The 23082-nt window shown below is 31.6% G+C and overlaps 2 protein-coding genes and 4 non-coding genes across 6 annotated transcripts; 1 reads left to right on the top strand and 5 right to left on the bottom strand.

Annotated features, from left to right (window-relative positions):
- Nucleotides 1-145: 145 nt before the first annotated feature.
- LOC143195259 (calpain-7) lies at nucleotides 146-9601 on the bottom strand. The gene is made up of 12 exons (XM_076402256.1): nucleotides 9050-9601; nucleotides 8782-9002; nucleotides 8565-8731; nucleotides 7015-7124; nucleotides 6605-6897; nucleotides 6361-6551; nucleotides 6059-6289; nucleotides 5740-5981; nucleotides 5456-5661; nucleotides 5193-5401; nucleotides 4903-5129; nucleotides 146-377 (listed from the first exon to the last, which is right to left on the bottom strand). The coding sequence occupies exons 1-12, from the start codon at nucleotides 9289-9291 to the stop codon at nucleotides 236-238; spliced, it is 2481 nt and encodes an 826-aa protein (XP_076258371.1). The 5' UTR covers nucleotides 9292-9601; the 3' UTR covers nucleotides 146-235.
- On the top strand, nucleotides 7298-8531 carry Cdk5 (Cyclin-dependent kinase 5). The gene has a single exon (XM_076402269.1). The coding sequence runs from the start codon at nucleotides 7434-7436 to the stop codon at nucleotides 8328-8330; it is 897 nt and encodes a 298-aa protein (XP_076258384.1). The 5' UTR covers nucleotides 7298-7433; the 3' UTR covers nucleotides 8331-8531.
- Nucleotides 9602-18831: 9230 nt separating the features above from the next.
- On the bottom strand, nucleotides 18832-18904 carry TRNAM-CAU (transfer RNA methionine (anticodon CAU)). Its single transcript has one exon. It is a non-coding gene; the product is annotated as a tRNA-Met (tRNA).
- An 887-nt stretch (nucleotides 18905-19791) lies between these two features.
- On the bottom strand, nucleotides 19792-19864 carry TRNAM-CAU (transfer RNA methionine (anticodon CAU)). The gene has a single exon. It is a non-coding gene; the product is annotated as a tRNA-Met (tRNA).
- A 563-nt stretch (nucleotides 19865-20427) lies between these two features.
- TRNAM-CAU (transfer RNA methionine (anticodon CAU)) lies at nucleotides 20428-20500 on the bottom strand. Its single transcript has one exon. It is a non-coding gene; the product is annotated as a tRNA-Met (tRNA).
- A 1552-nt stretch (nucleotides 20501-22052) lies between these two features.
- On the bottom strand, nucleotides 22053-22125 carry TRNAM-CAU (transfer RNA methionine (anticodon CAU)). Its single transcript has one exon. It is a non-coding gene; the product is annotated as a tRNA-Met (tRNA).
- Nucleotides 22126-23082: the final 957 nt, after the last annotated feature.

Raw genomic sequence — 23082 nt, 5'->3', positions numbered from 1 at the left:
GACGTGAATTTGCTTTACAAGAAATCACGTGTAACTTACCAATGTGATATGGCATGAATTCTTGAATATATAATAAACAACATGCTTTATTGAAAACTAAAATTCTACAGAAATCGATTTATCATTGAAAAAAATCAAAAACTAGTACATAAATAAATATATATTACTCTGATAACTACAATAAGCATAAGTAAAAACTTATAAGGCAACTTTTCTACCAGATATATTGATATCTTTAAAGTTTGGTTAATTTAAATGATGATGAACATTTAACATTCAAAATGAAGGGTCCTTCCTGATTGGGTCGGAATGTGGACGGAATAATTTCCAATATTCCAGCTGGAATATCATTCAGTTCTAACATAACATAGCCTGACCTAAAACAAAATTAAATATTTGAAATATCTTATGGATATTACATTTGTATGTGATATTATTTTTATTTTTAATCGAATAAAATACAAGGTGTTCCATAAATTTTATAGTTCCATAAGAATAAAAGGAATTTAATGTTTCAAATGCCTTCTGGTATATTCGTTTCAGTAAGTTAATGGTTTTGTCCGCAATCGTTGGAAAGTAATCGATGGGTTGACTTGGGAATATTTACACAATATTGCATTTTTACAGAACAGTATTTTTATAAACTTTTTATTAAAACATCATTACAGAAAAAGAAACCTCGAGCGTTTTGGATTGAGATTTTAAGCGTCCTGATTGTAATAGTTCCCTTGTCATGGTATCCATTACTGAGTTAATCGTCGTTATTGAAGTTGCCGTTCTTACTTAATTTTAATAAATTTTCTTATTATGAATTCAGATTGCATATACTTGCATTCATAGTTTACGAATGCAAGTATTAAAAAACTACTCCTTGGATTGATTTGAAATTTGAAAGGAATTTTGCCATTCTAAGCGTCTGCAAGATTTAGATAAAATGACTAACATTTGATTTCATAACAATCTTTCAATGAAATTAAGTTTTTTTGAAAGATTGAAAATAATTTAACAGGATTAAAAATCAAATTATATCTGACAAATTATTATATATTTATGTCTTTGTTTGCATTTGCCATTTTCACACATTGCAATTTTATTCACTCCCAAATTATATAGTGATTAAATTCAGTTCCTATGTTCCTTAGAATTATGTATCTTAACTAGTCAATCAATCAGTATTTCCAATATTGACTATGATTGATTAAGTTAAAGTGAATCAATTCTTGATAATGTATTACCACTTTAACAAAAGAGAGAAAAAAATAAAGACATATTTATGTGTTACAAAATTTATTCCAGATCATCTTGAGGTATATCAGAGATCATACATTTTTAACATGAATAAAATGTTAAATAAATGACTTGTCTCGATACACTGTATCTCGCTGTGACTTGTATCGAGTGGGTATAAATTACCAGGGATCAAAATAAAGTTTCTCTTTTGTTCCAAGGCCATAAGTGGTGTATTAATTCCGTCCCGTCCCGAATCATAAGTGATTCGTAAAAGGTTATGGGCCCAGAATTCTCGGTGTAAATGAGAAGAAATAGTAGGGTGACGACGGAGAGTGCACGGGAATGGAGATTAGGTAAAGTTTTAAGTTGGGTATAGTTGATATTAATATACACGAAGTAAAGTGGAAGAAACAAGATGGCTGTATGCAACAGACGGAAACTAATTTCGGAGCACCAGAACACTCAAAGATCAATGACTATCTGAAGAAACACCATAGATACATCTGACCTTGATCAGTAGTCTTGAGTTATCAGTAAGATGGAAGGAAACATCGTAATCAATGTAGTAAATAGTAATGGAGTAATTAAGAGTTTAGAAAATTAATAATGTGTATAATATACAAGGATCAGTGAAGCATGAGTAAACTAGTAACATGGGATCCAAAAGAATTATCAGTAGGATAGAAGGAAAGATTGTAATCAATGTAGTAAGTAGTAATGGAGTAATCAAGAGTTTGGCAAATCAATCACGTGTATAATATACAAGAATCAGTGAAGCAGTAGTAAACTAGTAACATGGGATCCAATGGAATTATAAATAGGATAAAGAAACATTGTAATCAATGTAGTAATTAGTAATGCAGAAGAGTTTATAAAATTAACCATGTATAATTTACAAGGACCAGTGAAGCAATAGAAAAACCAGATACATGGAGTTCAACAGAATTATAGGTAGGAAACATTGTAATCAATGGAGAAGAGTTTAGAAAATCAACCATGTGTAAGTTGCAAGGACCAGAGAAGTATTGAAAACTGGAAATAAAGGGTCCAACAGAATTACAGGTAGAATGATAAGCTATTGAACCCAATGAAGATGAGTTTAGTTAGAAAGCATTAGAATTTGATATAAATATCAATTCAACACAACTGGATCCAAAGTGAAAGATAAATCAAATTGACGTTTGATCATATTATAAATGGAATAATAGATCTAGATATTTATATCAAGAAATTGGAGGATTTAATTCTGATACTATAAATTAAATTGTGCATTATATGGATTGAGAAATTCACCTAAAGGTTGGAACACGAAACGAAGAACAAATAGTGGATTTAATTGACAGTCTTTATGAAGTTAAACAGTTTATTGGAATGGAAAAAACGAAGATACAAGAGATTAAGATTGATCAAAAACACATAATTTAACGACTGCTTGAGGAATTCTACGTAGAAGATTGTTACACCAATTGAAATTAATATTGACACCAGCAAAAGTGGAAAATGATTTAGTTATAATTTAAGGGGTACTATATAGAAGATTAAAAGGCAGTTTTATATAAGTTTCGTTAGTTACAAGATCGCATCTAAACAGATCAATTTGGTAAGCCAATGGAAGTCAACTTCAATATGGATAATAGTGAAGAAATAAATAAAGATATACTATTTAGAAAATATACAGATGAACCAATATAAGGCGTGCAAGGAAAATTCCAAAGAAGAGTCTGTGAGTAAACCGATACAGACAGTTTTGAAAGAAGAAGAAGAAAACAAGAATGTGAGTGATGATGAAAAAAAAAGCATTCAAGAGTAGATAACAGACAGAGATGACGAACCTGATGAAAATAAACCTATCTTGTCTAAACTGGAGGAAAACAATTCTAGAAGAAAAACCTCAAGAACCTATGAGCTATATGTCGCCTATTGTCTGCTTATTTCAACAAAAAAGACACCAACAGTTGAAGATATGATAAAGATGAACAGCACTTAGAGAGTTCTGGGTTATATTAAAAAGATTCTGATTTCGAGTTGGAAATGGAGTGATAATGAATCTGGTAGTAAAAGAAATAACAAAGATGGATTAGGATTTGATTCTGATGAATCTGATGTAGAGCAAAATAATAAAACAAAGGGAAGAATGTTAAAGGAAAAATCAAAAGTGAACACTCATTAATAACTGATTTGGATTATATAGAGATAGATAACAGAAGGAAGCTCATAAAGTAGAATATTGGTTTGAAAGAGATATATGAATGAGTTGAAAGTAATAGGTGAAGAAGCAGAAAATGGGGATAGTGATGACCAATTAGTTATGATACCCAATGATACCAGAAGACCATAGACTAATGAAAGGCGGAAGTGGACTTGAAGGAGCAAGTTATGAAGACTGGTATGGTAACCAACTAAGAAGTTTTAATGGATTCATAGACTTTGATAAAAGCAACCCAGAGGCATACAAGAAATGCATTCGAAGAGAAATACATGTGAATGTTTGGCAGCCCAAGAACAAACTACATAATCGAGATTAAATTGGACAGTGTCTTGGCGACTATTTCTATGGTTGTTCAAAATTTTTTTTGTTCAAAGAGAGAATTGTTTTTTAAGTAGAAAATTGACTATAACCATTGTTTATCACATAAATGTGTAGATTCATTTGATTAAATTATTAATTAAAGTTAAAATTCTCGCAATGTAGAAATATAATAGTTCTAAGTTTAACAAATTTATATGTACAATGTAATAGTTTTGTCCTGGCAATTTAAATGTACTTTTGTAATTTTTGTTTACAATCTTAATTAGTTTAAGTTATATAATACATTTAAATTGAAGGGGAGTGTTAAATAAATGACCTTGTCTCGATACACTGTATCTCGCTGTGATTTGCATCAAGTGGGTATAAATTACCAGGGATCAAAATAAAGTTTCTCTTTTGTTCCAAGGCCATAAATGGTGTATTAATTCCGTCTCGTCCCGAATCATAAGTGATTCTTAAAATAAAATTATGAGAAATGATTGTTTTGTTTTTGATATTGTGCTCCTAAAAGTATAGAATGAACTTCTAGGAATGTATTGCAGTGGTCATGAAGCCTATCATTCTACTATTGAGCTCCACTTTGAAATTTTAATAATGGATATTTTTAAACGACGCCTTTTGGAGCAAAAGATGTATGGGAGGGACTGTGTCTCAGTAACAGCTCGGTTTCTCAAGTTATACTTATAAATCACTGATATCTGATCATCATTAACTGATGGATTATGAATAATAACAAATTATAGCTACAACAGTTATCTGCTGCTTTAATGTCTTATGGCATTCATTTCTCAGACTATTGAAACCAATACTATGAAATACTAAATAAATAATCCTTGACTTTCATTTCGATATTTGAGAATATCTGAAAGTTAGAAAAGGCTAAATCTGGCGAATAGTTTTTGATTTTCGCGATGGCTTATGTGAGAGTGAATAATCCTTTTCTTCTACAAACCACGTCTTTGCTTCCATTTTTATAACCATTTTATATGATTATGGCATGATTTCAGGAGTTTTTAACTTACTTCAAATTGTGAAAGTACCAAAGTGTACAATACAAACAAATATTTAATCCCACTTAACATGGCGCAACTACCATTTATTATCAAACACAACATTTATTTATAGCTATGCTTTAGACCTACCTATAGGGCCCAGACAACTTGGATTTAAACGGTGCCGTGATACTGCTATCTTGGAGATGTTTTATGACAGCTTCTAATCCGATCTGATATTGTTTCGGTCCCTTGAGTTCCAATAAAATTTGACTATTATCCGACTCTACATCAAGTCGAAACTTGGGATTATTTATATATGTTGTTGAATGATTTGGACAACCGCCAGCTGTAATGCCCTTCCATTCACCAGTCACCTATCAAATCACAATATAAAACATTTTAAAAGTTCTTCCTTTTAAATATGTAAAATTTCTTACTTGTTTCTCTTCCTTATAGGGATTTTTTATTTCATTTAATGAAAATGGACACGTAGCGTACGCCCTCAGCGTGTAATAAATGGTTGTACTTTTCTCATATTGAGACAAAACAATAGTGTAATTTCTGCTACTCTCAGGGGTTAGTATTATCTTGCAGAGATAATGAGGGCTGTTGATTTTGATTCCGTCAATATAGGGTGGAGGATCATCTAATTATTAAATCAGATTTAGTTAAACAAAGCAAAATTGATTGATATTCTTACATGGATAATATACTTTTTTCCCGTTTTTATATACAAACAAAGTAATAAATTCTTTGTTATCTCTGAAATCTTCTATGTCAGTTATATGTCTGGTTAAGAGGATCCATACCGCTCCAGAAACACCAGGACTAACTGTTAAAGAAAATTGAGGATTGAGGCTGATGGTGTATAGATCTTTTACTGGCCCTCTACCAGCATGCCACATTCTACAATAAGCATATTTAGAGTTTTTATTCTATATAAAACAAGTTAACAACGTTTAAGTTTTCAAGAAATGGACTTACTGATGGATACAATATGTAAATTTAAACAGTTCTGGATTCCAATTCATATAAACTACATCAAAAAACTTTAAGACACTGTCATAATCAATCCAAAATACACCATTATCAAATTGTGCAGCACTATGTGGATCATAATGTAATAATGCTTGCAGTTCTGGTGTCCAATGATGAATATCCAATTCAGAATAATTTCCACGCCATCTAAGATGTGACCAAGGATTTTTCAGCTTCAGCAATCTTACCTGTAATATGATAACGACAAAATAAAATGTATAAATGAATAAAACATCACATAAATTACGACAGTATTTAAACTAACCCCATTCACAGTACGGACATCCATGACTGCATATGCATGAGTCGCTACTAACCCACTTCTTTCAGCGTCAGTATCAGAAAGCTCTCCAGTTGCAACCGTCACTAGTACATCACCTTTAGCCATTCTAGACTCTAACGTGTTAAACAATGCATCTTTGTTGAAATCAGCTTCTTGAACACGTAACCCAACCCTCTCAGGTATCCAACCTGTGAGAGCATGTAGATCTATATTCTATATAAAAAAATTAGGACAAAATATTCTCTTAGGAACGACTGAGACAAAAACGTTACACAACTACATACACTATTACTTCCTGGAAAATCATAACCACCCATGACTTTCATATAAGCTTTTTCTAATAAAGATATCCAAAATTCATTTTTATTACTTGAATACGAGCACAGTAAACGTCCGTGTCTGTCGATTGGTAGATAATCATCTATAATAACTTTTCTTGGAATTCCGTTTATATGAAGTTTAACCATATACTTTCCTAAAATGAACAGAAAATTATTTAATATGATATATATATTTACATTTTATTACCAAATGGATTGTATACTGGTTTTCCACTTTTGGACTGTGGATAAATAATGGCTGTCACCAATTTCTTTCCAAATCTTGCTTCATAACTAGAGCTCACAGCAAGGCTTGCTACAAATGAGCAATCCGATATCACAGTCTGTTTAATGCTCAAATAATTGGGAGAATTCCCTTGTAATACACATGGTTCTGGAACCAATTCCTCCAACCGAGCAAATTTGTAGAAATCTCTTTTTTGCTTTGGTGAAAGTGCCAAATAACCATTTTTATCAGTAAATGGAATTGAATACTGGAATCTAAAAGTAAATTATAATAATGTCTTATAAAATATGTATTTTAAGTATCTAATATAGTAAAACTAATAATAAATTTACTTTTAAGCAGTGAACCAAATATAAAACTTAAAATGTTACCTTTCATTTAGATCGACACTCATAAAAGGAACATAATCTATTCCATTAATCTTTGATGTATATAAAAGTACAGCCTTTTCTTGATCTGAATATGTTTCCTGACCTGAAACCTAATTAAAAGTTCAATAACCATCTATATTATAAACAAGTCATTTTGAAATTACCGCTGATTTTGTATAAACCAGTATTGATCAAAATAATATCCGGAATATATACTTTATTCTCTCTAATACTAATGGTAAATAGAGAGGGTATGAATAGGTGCAAACATTATATGCTTGACATTGATTAAATTGCTAACCTAACTTTCTCAGTGTTTTGATTAAGGTTTTAATTATTTAAAGAACATTATGAAGTTATTTTGTTAATGATTTATTTGTTTAAGTTTAGTTTGAGGTTAAAGCAGTATTGATTTCAAGATGCAGAAGTACGAGAAGTTAGAGAAGATTGGTGAGGGTACTTACGGGACAGTATTCAAAGCTAAGAATCGAGAATCCCATGAGATAGTGGCTTTGAAGCGAGTTAGATTAGATGATGATGATGAAGGCGTACCTTCTTCAGCGTTAAGAGAAATTTGTCTTTTAAAAGAGCTCAAGCACAAAAACATTGTAAGATTATATGATGTTCTACATAGTGACAAAAAATTGACTTTGGTGTTTGAACATTGTGATCAAGATTTGAAAAAATACTTCGATAGTTTAAATGGTGATATTGACTTGGATGTTGTAAAATCTTTTATGTACCAGCTTTTACGTGGTTTAGCTTTTTGTCACAGTAATAATGTGTTACACAGGGACTTAAAACCACAGAACCTCTTAATAAATAAGAATGGTGAATTAAAATTAGCTGATTTTGGTTTGGCTAGAGCATTTGGAATTCCTGTGAAATGTTATTCAGCTGAAGTGGTTACATTGTGGTACCGTCCCCCAGATGTTTTATTTGGTGCAAAATTATATACAACTTCTATAGATATGTGGTCTGCAGGCTGTATATTTGCAGAATTAGCAAATGCTGGTAGACCATTATTTCCAGGATCAGATGTTGATGATCAATTAAGGAGGATATTTAAATTATTAGGTACACCTAATGAAGAGACTTGGAGCGGTATGAGTCAGTTACCTGACTATAAACCATTTCCAGTATATCAACCTAATATGAGTCTTTCACAAGTGGTTCCTAAATTAGGGAACAGGGGAAGAGATTTATTACAAAAACTCTTGGTCTGTAATCCTTTAGGTAGAATTTCAGCAGATGATGCTATGCTGCATTCTTATTTTAATGATCTAAATCCAGCAGTTAAAAATGAAAGGTGTTAATGCATATAATGCATTGTTACATCTATCAATCATTAAGATGTACAATTTATTTAATAGCAAGAAAACTAAAATTAAATTTGTGTGTGACAAATTGTTTAGAAACTTATAACAATGTAATATATTTATTAAAATGTGGGATTTACCAAAAATTAGTTTGTATTGTATTCTTATATACAACATAATAAAATATTTTAGTTCCAATTGTTCTTTTAATTATATAAAACAAAATATTACCTTCAGATGAGCACTAGAGCCCCTATGTAAACTTGGTCTTTGCATTGATATATTTACACTTGAATTTTTTTGATTTGTGCTGTTGCTTAGATCATTTGATACTGGTGTGGAGGGACTGGCTGTTGAAGATGATTCAGAGGAGGAGTCTGCTGATTCCTTTTTAATGCCTAAAACAGATATAGTTAAACTATGTTAATTTGTTAAGTTATTTCTGAACCTTTTAAAAACTCAGCTCTTTCTAGTGCTTGCAGAGTTAATTGTTTTAGCTCTCCTTGTAATACTTCAGGATATTTTGTAATATATTCAACAGCATTTGCATAGAGTTCAATGGCATCTTTAGCATCACCTTGTTCATCTTCTTCTATAGCCTGTTGCAATAAAAAATAGCATTTTTTAACAATAGTCCGTTTGTCATTTTCCTCTTTATTTTCAGGAATTCTAAAATTATGTCATTTAAAATAAATAATACAAGATTTATTCCTTACGGTTTTTCTTCTGTTTCCATAGATTCTCTCAGCGTTTGTATCCTCTTCTGATACTCAATAATTTTTTTAAGCAAAGGCGCCTTTTTGTCTTCATCATCTAGTTGATTAATTGCCTGTTTCAAAATATTAGCTGCAGCTTCATAATAATGTATTGATGGTTCCTTTTGACCTTCTTGGTCAAACTTAACTGCAATTTTAGCTGCAGTTATTGCATTTTCAACCAGTTTTGATGCATTAGACATGATGTAAGAAGGGCGTTATACACTATATATTTATATATTGCGATTAAATATAATAATACCACGAGTTGTTATCTATATAAACAATATAATTGTCCTTTTTATAGATGATGATTCATGTTTTCATGATAATTCCTTTTGTTATGTATAAATTGGATTTTAAACCAATGAATGAAGTTGCTATTAACCATATAATGTTAGTTACTTTTTGATTATTAGTTATTAGAAATCATTATAGAAATGAGAAATTTGTATTAGAAATATAAATGTTTTGAATGAAAATTTTAGGTTGACAATTGAACTGACTGTTCATTTGACCTACAAATTTGTGATTTGATTTTCTGGTTGCCTAAAGTAATATTATATTCAGGCAATTTTATTTCATTACTACATTTCTGTAATGTTTAAATTATCTTTGGTTTTTAATTTTTTTAATTATAAATATATAAAAGCAATAATTTAGATATAAATAATATAAATTTATAAGAGTTTATTTTTGTCATTTATAGTTTAGGTATATGGTCAATTTTCCTTTTTATTACCGATGTTAATGGGCGAATAAGCTGAATTAATATCCAATTTGTTTTATATACTTTATTGGAGAAAACAAATTAATTCCTCTCTGGATAGAAACGTTCATGTTCCTATGAAAACACACTAATATACTTCAAGTTTATGGCCTATTAATATTTTGTTTTTCATATATCTTAATTTTATTACTACGATATTAGTTTATTGTAAATCATAATTTGTCATGTTACATATCATTTTTACTGCACTTTTTAAATAGTAATATTGTAATTACAACGCAATTAAAATGGTTTCAACATATACCATGGATGGAGGTTTTTTTGATATATTTTTATAATTGTTTACATACTTTAAATGTTGAATTAATAAAATTAGTCATTGAGTCATGAATTAGATTTAATCTAAAACGATAGGGCCCCGGGTGGGGATCGAACTCACGACCTTAAGATGATGAGACTTACGTGCTGCCTACTGCGTTACCGAGGCTTCTGCCTGTATTCTTCTGCGATATTTTTGTTCTTATAACTCTATATACAAGTATTAAGCCCTTGTTTAGAGTCTACAATCATGGCTATATTTTTTAAAATATTTCATACTGTCTTTTTATTCATTATGATTAACATACAATTTTCCTTTTTTAAAGCTGTAGGTATCCAGAAACTGAGATTGTGGCTTATATAACAACACATATTTTGTAGTTTTGACTTCATTTGTCTAATCTATGTATTTGTTCTATTGTTCCGAGTTTATTACGGAAGCTAAATTGATGAACAGGAAACAATATAGGAGACACGTTAAGATTATACAGTTATTAGAAATCGAGGTAAAACTCCCATTACAAAAAGCGCATCAAAACGTTTCTTAGATCTATATGCTATCTCTTAAAAAATATTTTATCTCCAAAATAGACAATTGTAATGACAAAGTGATTACTAAATTTGCGAACAGAAAAGAATGTAGGATGGATTTAATTTATAAAGATAAGTAAGTTTTTATTGCAGAGGACTTGAGAGACATTTTATCAGGAACCTCCACTGAATGGTGGTAAAAAGATCGTTGTAGCTCGAATGGAGGAAGAGTTTAACGATGACAGGTGCTCAATGCGTCGCATAACCATTAGCTCTCGAATGAGTATATTCTCTAAAGATCTGGAGCTAGCTGAGTTGTTGTTTTTGGCAATACTAAGACTTGAAGTGCTTGATCTTTAAGGTTAAGGTCAGTTTCTTTGTAAATTTGATTTTTGTAATTTTAACAAGCCACGGAGCTGTTCAACTTGGTTTGGTGTCAAAAACTCGAAGTAGACGTTAACTGTAGATGAAAACAAAACGTACATCTTGTGAAATAAGCATTTGATAGAGATTGGGATTCTACTCGTTTTACAGGACAGAGAAGATAGCAGGTTTAGCTATCTAGGTAGGTATGTAGCTATATCTTAACGTTTCTGGATTTAGGACTTCCAACAGAATCATCGGCCGAAGAAAATACCTTCCTATGTGATGTTATCCAGACATGGAATCGTTGTAATTCTGCTCTCGAGTTCCAAAAAGCCAGTGCGAAACGCTTCTTTTGGAAAATGATTGTTTCCGGAAAAGTTGTGGTCGTACTAGCACAAATGATGCTGAGGGTTCAGGTCATAGAGTGATATTGGAAGATTAGAGAGTCAAACGTGAAGTGGCTGATACTGTTAGATTTGGCAAGAGATTTGTATCGAATTAAGAGGTCACCACTGAAACGCCGACTAGTTCGAGGGCCTTAAGAAATTCTAGTATTTGGAAGGAATGAAAATATTGGAAAAAGTCAAGACTAAATATATTGGGTAAAAAGGCGATGTCAAAATGAAATTATTTTAATAAAAGGTTTTTTTACTGAAAAAATATGTTTCATTTAAACATTCATTTACTTATCAAACTGTCCTACCAGATTGTATTCTACACTTCTCGTTCCCTGGTATTCCGTAAACAATTTTTGGTTGCAATATTTCCACACAATCTATTTCGGCTGGAGTTCCCCAGGGTAGTGTATTGTCGTAGATCACTCCTGTTTCTTCTTTACACTGCTGTTATCCCAACAACAAAATAAAGAGTACTTGGAACATTTACCGATGATAAGTTATCATGACAAAAAGTATAAGTATATTTCTGCCTAAAGAAAAACTACAACCAGCAGTCAACAAGATCTATAAATCACTAATTTTGCATTGCGGCGAAATTAGAAAAACCTACTTATGTTATATTAGTTGAGGCCCGATTCCTCAAGCAGAATGTGCTAAATACCTCGGTGTTCATCTCGATGGTAGGTTAAATTGGAAAGATCATCTTAGAAAATATGTTAAGCAGAGCAGATAAGATAAAGAGGTAAGCAACTGTACTGTACAGTTAATCAAATAGTTAATTTGGAGCTATGGGAGGCAATTATGCGGTTGCAGTAAAACATTAAACCAACTAGTAATCCAACGCAGCCAAAATAAAGTTCTACGATTAATTACCAATGCTTATAGATAACAGAACAATTGAAAAGTCCCCGGCCAGAGAGATAGATGGGGCTACTAGAATTAAATCCATATGTTTTTTAGTTAGCCCTAACCATCAAAAGATTCGTGTATAAATCTGACAGCTGTCGGATCATTAGATTGTGAATTATAGCATTTTGAGTGAAGCAATTTTTGTTATTGTGAAAAAAATGGATAAAAAGGATTTTCGCGTGTTGATAAAATATTGCTTTGTGAAGGGAAAAAATGCAGTTCAACTGTATTATATGACAAGAAAAAACTTGGCTTGATGCCGAGTTTCCGGACACTGTCCCAGGAAAATCAACCATCAAGGATTGGTATGCTAAGTTTAGACGTGGTGAAATGAGCACCGAAGACGGTGAATATAATGGACGCCCAAAAGAGGTTGTTACCGACGAAAATATAAAAAAAAAATCCACAAAATAATTTTGAATGACCGTAAATTGAAATTGAATGAAATAGCAGACACTCTAAGGATATTAACTGAACGTGTACATCATATCATTCACGAATATTTGGGTATGAGAAAGCTCTGTGCAATGTGGGTGCTGCGAGAGTTCACTTTTGACCAAAAACAACGACGAGTTGATGATTTGGAGCAGTGTTTGAAGATGATCAAGTGTAATAAACCCGAGCATTTGCGTTGATTTGTGACAATGGTTGAAACATGGCTCCATTATTTCACTCCGAAGTCCAATCGACAGTCATCCGAGTGGACTGCACACGATGAACCCTTTGGGGTGGGAATAGGTTATGGTGTCTGTATTTTGGGATGCGCATGGAATAATTTTCATTGACAAGCTTGAAAAAGTAGACTATTACACAGCGTTATTGAACTGTTTGAAGGACGAAATCGCTGAAAAATGGCCGCATTTGATGAAAAAGAAAGTGCTGCTTCACCAAAACAATGTACCGTCTCACAATTCAGAGAAAACGATGGCAAAAATCCATGAATTGGGCTTCGATTTGCTTTCTCATTCACTATATTTTCCAAATCTGGCCCCCCAGCGACTATTTCCTGTTCTCAGATCTCAAAAGAAGATTTAGATCGCCGAAACTGAGACCAATTTTGAAGCAAAGGACAAATCGTACTACAAAAATGGTATCGAAAAGTTGGAGGGTCGCTATAATCAGTGTATTACCCTTGAAGGGAATTATGTTGAATAAAAAAACTAATTTTGCCAAAAAAATGTTTTCAATTGTTTGACCTTTTCAATTGACCTGTTACGTAACCAACGCAGAGATGCACGATGACCTCGAAATCAAATAGATATACCAAGTGATCCAAAATTTCCTCTTAAAACATAAAATAAGGTTGCTAAATCACAGCAACGTGGAAGCAATACAGCTACTGGACAACACGCAGGAAATCAGAAGTTCGAAGCGAACCAAACCACGCGAACTTGTATAGGATATAAACTGTATTCTTAGCTCTAACTTAACTAAATTAATATTGTACTAAGCATAACATATCTAATGTAAGATATAAATATTTAAAAAAATCCACACATACATCTAGTAATGGTTCTTTTGGTGTAGAACTGCCTTATTGAATCTCCCTGAAGTTGAGAGTACAAATTCGTTTATTTCAAAATAATCTCTTAAGAAACACATGTTACAATTTTCAGTTTTTAAAGATCCCAATAGCTTCCTTTGAAAATATATTAGATTAGCACTTATTTCAATGTTATATATCTTCTAAATGTTCTAATTGTTAAAAACAATCACAAACATAAATTTACGACCATGCCCCAGCAGGATTCGAACCCGCTATTATGGCAACAGGTGGAACATCCTGTCGCCTTTACCACTGCGCCAACCGGTACGATATTTTAAATAAATATTCATAGAGCGTGAAAAAGTATTTCCTAATTGTACATTGTCATTGCCTCAAATTTAATACAATTATTTTTTATTCACTAAGTACTACCACTTCCATGTAAAATCTATAAAATTTATTGCCCAATACAAGCAACTATTTATTTCTTTTTTACTACAATTTCTGTATTTAACTGTTAAAAACACTTGAAACGGCAACGTAGTCAACTGATTAATCTATTATATATGTTAATTGTTCTTTCTGAGACTTTTATTTTTCTTGTATATTTCTTATCTTCTTATCAAATAAAATCTCGTTATTTATTTCCTTATAAACAATAACACTAACTTTTTGAACTCTTTGGTGTTGGAATACATGTCCTTTGTTTGTCAATACAAAGTTGAAGATTTTTTTAAATTAATCTCTTAGAACGTCAAGAATCTGCCCGTAGGCAATAAGTTTTATTGTATGATTTCCGCTATATAATATAACCATCCTAACATGTAGAAGATCACTACAGTAAGTGATCTGCTGTACAACCTATAATATAAATCTTATTCTAATGACTATTCTAATCTAAATTCTAATGATTCTAACATTCTAGAAATTACTAAATTTCACTCTATGTGTCTATTAATCAGTTCGTATGGTAGTTTGCGTTTGAGCCTACGTACTTCACTGTCATCGCGCACATTTAACTGTTTGGCGACTGCATTGGGATGCACTAATAGTATTTCGCACTAGCACTTGTAATCACACTCGCTATGGGTTCTAAGGGGATATCGTGTTGAATCAGTTTACTGATTATGACTCGCAACACTTTATTCTGGAATCTCTGTAGGATATCTATGTTAGATTTCCTAGTAGTACCCCACAGTTCAATACCACTGGTCCAGATGGGCCTAACTATTAAGTTATACAGCAAAACCTTGTTATCTAATGATAATTTAGATTTACGACTTATCAGCCAATACATTTGGTTTAGTTTAAGTCCAAGCTGTTTGCGTTTTGTCACTATATGTTTTTTTCATGTCTGACGTCGATTAAAAGGCATTCCCAGATATTTAACGTAAGTTGAAGGTGCAATGTATCATATATCATATAACATATAATCTATCATATTACTATCAAAATACTACAAATACTACTAAAAATACTACAAATACTACCAAATATCTCGACATTATAAACAAAAATAGAAAAAAAAACTAATGTCACTAAAGCTTTCCGGTTAGATCATAGGACAAAAAAGGCATTTTGTAAATTCTGGCTCTCTGGGGCCTTTGAAGCATGTATAAGCATGATTTCAAAGCCTCCATTTAAGATTTTCTAAGCATAATTTTTCTACGGCGCAGGATTTTAAAAAATCTGCCAGTTTCTATTTTTTACTTCCGGCTCTCTGGTAACCAAGACGCACAATGATAACATGGTTGTAATCGTAACTATTGAACGTTGTATTATGTCTTGAGCTTTGTAAACAATAAATCAATCGAATTTGATAGAGTCAGCTATTGTTAACTATGACAACTTTAAAACTAAAACTTGTATATAAGAATCCTTGGCCTTAATATTAAGAATGACTTGCAATATAATAATTATCGGAGAATATTAATAGATCCAGGGGTAAAGCTAAAACAACTTATAATGAAAACAAGCGTTGCAATCTCCAAGAGTGGCTACGCGCGAAAATCAACACGATCTGAACGGATTATATTCTTATTAATCATTGATGGTACACGTGTTAAGCCATAATTACGGTTTCCGTGTTTTTTATGCAGAGGTATTACTCGAGTATTAGACAGAATTGTGTACGGTGGCCGTAATTAATTTATAAATATTTTAATAAGTAGGCCATTTAGAAGATTGATGGCATTCTTTTCAAAGGGTTAGCGGAAATCTGTTTGCAAAAGGTGAATCAGCACGTTCTATTGCAATTAATATATTGATTAATGCGTATTTTGTTACATGTTCTGTGCATATTATTACGGAAAATCTTTTTACTGTTACTTTCTTCTAATATTATCTTACTGATATTACGATCAGGTTAATTCTTTTTAGTTCTAAATTACTGCAAAAAGAAAAATTAAATATTTTGGCATTAAAATCACTTAGGTTTCATATTACTTTGTTTATAAGGATATTAACGTGTACGTACACGAGCACTGTGCTTATAATTTACCCTAATACCACAGTTTTTGCTCATGATGGCGAGCAAGTCAGTAATAGTCTGATTAATAGATCTTCTTTACACATTTATATGGAGATTACTATTACTCTAGTACCGTGGGGAATTACCAGCACAACTATAAAACTATATAATAAAAAGAAATATAGAAATAATATAGAAATAAAATATATAATATAAAAATATAGAATATTATGTAGTGCAGATACTGTTGTGGTTTAGAGACATTATTTCGTGTTTTAATGCGAAATCTTGAATTACTTAATATATTCATTTGATTTCGAGTTGATTATGCCGCTCTTTGTTGGTTACGTACGTAGCATTGGTACTGAATTGTAGAAATTTTTTTGGATGTGTTGGATTACTAGTTGTTATGATGTTTTAGTGCAACCCCATATTTGCACCCCATAAGTCCAAATTGGCTTTATGATCGACTGATAAACCATAATCTCTTTGATATTAAGTCGAATTAGGAGTACCTTCCGACTAACCAGTATAATTACTTGACTTTTAGTCTAATAAACTCTACTTTTTATTTAATATAATGTTTCAAATTTAACCTACCATCAAGATATATTATATATGGAAGTGGGTCTCGAGCTATTTCTGATTCTGCTTGATGAATCGGGCATCCGTCAAGTGAAATAGTTAGGTTTTTGTCATTTCGTTGCAACGTAATATTAATGTGGACAGATTTGGAACTATTAAGAACAATTCTCCAATATAACATATACGATCAAATTGTGTTTAAGCAACACTCTAAACAGTTTAAGTATGAAACATGTAATTTTATAAAGATGTAGTAGTCGTAAATACCCAGTACCACCATATACCTAGATGTCTTTATACAAGATTGTTTTGACCATACAGGTTATACATTATTTTTTCTGCAAACATCTTTAGATATTAGTTTAGACATCTAATGTATTTGAGTTTGGTGTTTGTGTCAAGTTTATTTATGTCAGATTTATTTACGACAACAAAGCTATCTGAAATACATATGTATTAGTTCGGAACAATTAGATAAGCTAATTTCTAAGAATAGACAGACACTTGTGATTAAGAGACTGCAGACGTCAAGAGTCAGAAGGAATACATTAACATTCAACCCTTCAAACAACCATTCAAACCTTTAATAATATTTTTAATATAGGTCGATACATATTGAGAAGCTTATTGACTTTGGAAACACGCAGGAAAGGTGAATCTCAGAACACTTTTTCAGTAAGACTTTTTCAAAATCAATCGTTAAAATACTTCAGATATTTCTTTGAATCAAGAACCTTCCAAATTGATAATCATTCAACATTCGCATCCCTAATAGAAAATATATTATTTCTTATGCAGATTACATATTATACGATTTTATCTACTCATCGTATCCTATCCTGTTTTATATCAAATTAGATATTCTCTATATTGGTCTATATTTTGATTAAAGATACACTTATGTCCAGCTATCTCTTCGACAGTGCTTGACGTATTTTAACGTATTAACATATAACGTATTTTCCTATTAATTACTCTAGGTCATGTTAAAATAAATTATAATAGAATTGGACTCTATCTGATAAATATTATGGTTTGTATTTTATCATGCTCCTTATCTCAACATTCAAACCTAATGCAGCTAGAGTTCCGCAATGAAGTTCTATCTTGGGACCACTCCTATATATGCTCTGCACTGCTGATATCCTAAAAAGAAAAGAAACAGTACTAGGAACATTTGCTATCAAGACACAGTCATTACGACAAAATATATATCTTTGCCCAAGGTTGTTGAAAAAGTATAAGTAGGAGTAAATATTCACAAATGGGATAGAGACTGGAAATTTGGACTTATGTGGTACACATGTGGTTACATTTACTGGCCAAAAAATATAGTTTTTCGATTAATTACCAGTGTTTATCGCTAGGTAATTAACGAAGAGTTGCACGATGATTTCGAAGTCAAATGTATTCATGAAATTCATGCTAATGATCTGAGAAGCCTTGTGTATCCGGTTATAAAATTTATTTTACAGCCTAATATAAATATTCTGAAAATAAAAGCTCCAGATGCAAAAAAAGTAATTTGAAAGCTTTATTATGTCTGATAGCGAATATCTACTGATCCTTTTTATTAACATTTTATATGTTTACTAGTTGATCTAACAGATGTGTCCTGCCAAAGCCGAATGGATTTGTTTGAATTAAACTATTAATTTTTGTAATAAAACAAATACTATAAGATTATTACAATAACATACAGTTCGTGATTTTGTTGTGATATTTTCTTATAATAGAATGTTTAAAAGATCTTAGATTCCATTTGCACGGCCATCTACAGGCAACCATTTGCAAATCCACTTCAGTTTACACAAGAAGTATCATCAAAATCGGTCCAACCGTTTAGGAGTTCATTTACACATACACGAACAGAAGAATTATATATATAAAGATATATCAGTTTTTGGTCAAAGTACAAGACCTACGTTAATCTAAAATAGGTAAAAGTAATGCCCCGGGTGAGGATCGAACTCACGACCTTAAGATTATGAGACTTACGCGCTACCTACTGCGCTACCGAGGCATGTGTTGTATTTTAAATATATTATTAGAGATGTCCTGATATATCAATAAATACTGCTTGAAATATTAAAAATGCTAAGCAGACTCTAAGAAAACATAGATATTGTCTATTAGACTAGAATAGAATCTAGAATAGGTTAGGATCTATGAAAGAACCATTCTCTATGTTCGTACTGTTTTTATCTCATATTCTCTATTATCTAATTATGAAAGTTTTACTATTGCTGTATATCTCACAAATGATAACACATATTAAATACTATATATATGATAAGAATCTACATTTATTGTTGGACTAATTATGTAATATATAGAAAAACAATTAACAATTACAAATGAACAATATGTAATGTTGCAGACTATTTCATATTTCTAGACAAAGAGATTATTTGTTATATTTAGCTTCAAAATTAAAGGGCATTGGATAAAAGTGAAAAGTGTATAAAAAGGTATTCACTCAGTATAGGAAAGATAAAAGCACATGAATGATTTTTAAACCGAAAGCTGGATGGATATTAATCATAAAATATCATAAAGTTGAGGTTTTGAATGAAATTTATAAACATCAAAATATTATTAACCATAACAAGGGCTATAAGACCAACTCTAGTATATTATTCTATTGCTATTTTTATTCTATTTTTATTAAAACGTATTCAACCATGAAACCATGAATGAGATTATCATCAGCATCAGAAGTTTCGCCTTGAAGGTGTAATCTGTAAATATTGCAAAACGTCTTCTAGCTTTAATCAAGAAATAATTTAGGTATGAAAGACATGAATGATGATTATTGATAATTGAATTGAATTGAATGATGATGACATATTTCAATTATAACATCTTAGTTGGAAAATTAAAGAAATACGTTTGAATCAAAAATAGTACTGCCCCGGGTGAGGATCGAACTCACGACCTTAAGATTATGAGACTTACGCGCTACCTACTGCGCTACCGAGGCTTGCTTTTCTGATATTTTGTGATATTTTTGCTTATACCTGTCTTTTAATACCCCTGACATTTATTTGTATTGTTATGTGTTGATATTGTATTATATCGATTTTGAATGTTTAGTGTCTTTTCTTGTTCAGATATGATTCAAAAACCAAAAAGAACAAACACTTTTAATATAATACCTTAAATTTATCTTACACTAAATTGCTTCAAAGGGAAAACATGTTACAAAAAACCTTTTCATCAGTTATGCAGATTTTTGAAAAACCTATATTTTGGTTGGTCATTTAACTATAAATAAAAAATTGCTTGTACACGTAAACGTGCACGTTCATTACGTAGAAGTAACAATATGTCTAATATAAACTAATTTCAGAACCTTCCTTTCTTATTGGCCTCTTTACGTGAAACACACCAAATATAAAAGTGTGTTATATATTTTTGTTTTTGCATAAAATAGCCATTAGAACTATTATGTTATATCCTTTAACGATAAACTGATTAATGATCATAACAAGACAGACTAGGAGTTTGGATAAAAACTGGAATAGATTTTATCTAAAATAGTAATGCCCCGGGTGAGGATCGAACTCACGACCTTAAGATTATGAGACTTACGCGCTACCTACTGCGCTACCGAGGCTTGCTTTTCTGATATTTTGTGATATTTTTGCTTATACCTGTCTTTTAATACCCCTGACATTTATTTGTATTGTTATGTGTTGATATTGTATTATATCGATTTTGAATGTTTAGTGTCTTTTCTTCTTCAGATATGATTCAAAAACCAAAACGAACAAACACTTTTAATATAATACCTTATATTTGTCTTACACTAAATTACTTCAAAGTGAAAACATGTTACAAAAAAACCTTCTCATCAGTTATATAAATTTTTTAAAATTCTATAATTTTATTGATCATTAAACCACAATTAAAAACATTACTCGTGGACGTACATATGCACGTTCATTACATAGAGGTAAAAATAGGTCTAATATAAACTAATTTCAGAACCTGAATTACACCAGATATAAAAGTGAGTAATATATTTTTGTTTTTGCATAAAATAACTATTAGAACTACTATCCTATATCTTTTTAACCATAAACTGATTGATGTTCATAACTTAATGGACTAGAGGTTGAGATGAAACCTGGAGTAGGTTTTATCTTATTAGTAGTGCCCCGTGTGAGGGTCACGACCTTAATTTTATGAGACTTACGCGCTATCTACTGCGCTACCAAGGCTTGTGTCTTACATATGAATGCTTTAACAACCGACGTATATTTTTACGGCTATGGAAATTTCTTTTTACATATTAGTATAGTGTATTTAACACCGTTTTACTTTTTTTAAAGTTTTTAATTTTTCAAAGTATTTTGTTTATTCAACCATCTCGATTCTTTTTTCTTTTCCTGGAAGTATTGATACCCTTATATCATTTTTGTAATTTCTGTTTATTAGTTCTATTGGTGATAATATATCTTTTATATTTCTATATTTAATCATGCCAAACTCGGGCTATACTGTTCCGTCGCTGGAGCAAGATCCGCGTCTACCGCCTACAGATTGACAAGGCCGTTGGTCTAAAATTCGACCGTAGGTTGCAATGGTAATCCCAAATCCAGTCGGCTATCTGCAAGGGCAACGGGCTGTTAATGAGCTTAATAAGCTATATCCGCTGCTCTGCAGAAGTTTCAAACTCACCATTCATTTGAAGGTGATATTGGATAATATGCTGTTTAGAACTGGTTCATTAGATGGTTTATGAGGAACGCCAACACATACGTAAAGTCCTATACCTACCAACCAATATCTACCTAGTCCAATTGTGAAGACTTTCAAAAATATACTCACTGTAAGCCTTTACCTACAAAACTCTCGGTAGGTAGCACAAATTTGAAAGTTCCAGTTGTAGCTTAGGATTTTTGCGACTCGTGATATTTTTCAAGTTGAACTTTAAGAAACATTTGCATAATGCTTTTGTATTTATTGTTGGAATGTGTATCATATATTATAGAGTTATGTGTAACTTATTTATAAACATTTTCAATGGTCATTTGCGTCTTCACGTTATCTACTGCCTATATATGAAGCATCGTATACATTTCAAGTTTAAGATAAATGTTATATTTTTAACTGTAACATCTTAGTTGGGATGTTAATGAAACAAGTTTGAATAAAAATAGTAGTGCCCCGGGTGAGGATCGAACTCACGACCTTAAGATTATGAGACTTACGCGCTACCTACTGCGCTACCGAGGCTTGTGTTTTACGTATGAATGCCTTAACAACCGTCGTATATCTTCACGGTATTGAAAATTTCTTTTTACTTGTTAGTATAGCTTGTTTGACGTCTTTTTACTTTTTTTTAAGTTTCTTATTTTTGCAAGTATTTTATTTGATTCAACCATCTCGATTCTGCTTTCTTTTCCTTGAATACTCTTATATCGTTTTGTAATTTCTGTTTATTAGTTCTATTGGTCATAATGTATCTTTTATGTTTCTATATTTAATCATGCTACTCTCTTCCTTCGCCAGGGCGAGATCCGCGTCTACCGCCTACAGATTGACAAGGCCCTTAGTTTAAAATACGACCGTAGATTGCAGTGGTAAACCCAAATCCAATCGGCCATTTGTAAAAGCAATGGCTTGTCTAATAAACTCTTTCCGCTGCTCTGCAGGAGTAGCAAACTCTCCATTCATTTGAAGGCGATTCTTGTATAAGATGCTGGTTAAAACTGGTTTATTAGATGGTTTATGAGAAACATCAACACATACGTAGAGTCCAATAACTACCTACCAATATCTACCAATTGTGAAGAGTTTCACAAATATACTCACCGTAAGCCTCTCCTTTACCTACAAAACTCTCGGTAGGTAGCACAACTATGAAAGTTCCAGTTGTACCTTAGAGTTTCTGCGACTCGTGATTTTTTTCACGTTGAACTTTAAGAAACATTTGCAGAAGGCTTTTGCATTTTTTGGTGAAAGGTATATTCGTCTTTTGCATCTTCACGTTATCTACTGACAAGCTACATTCTACTACTACTACTTTAATAAATAAACGCGGTTCCAATCTGGAAGCCAATAATACATATATGAACGACCGCACACGTTTAAAGATTAAGATTAATGTTATATTTCAATTATAACATCTTAGTTGTGATATTAGTGAAATAAGTTTGAATAAAAATAGTACTGCCCCGGGTGAGCATCGAA

This window comes from Rhynchophorus ferrugineus, unplaced genomic scaffold (genome assembly GCF_030347505.1).
Source record: "Rhynchophorus ferrugineus isolate W39M unplaced genomic scaffold, kcgeb_rfMv2 rfM1, whole genome shotgun sequence".
In the NCBI taxonomy this organism is placed as follows: Eukaryota; Metazoa; Arthropoda; class Insecta; order Coleoptera; family Curculionidae; genus Rhynchophorus; species Rhynchophorus ferrugineus.
This window is presented reverse-complemented; position numbering and strand designations above follow the sequence as displayed.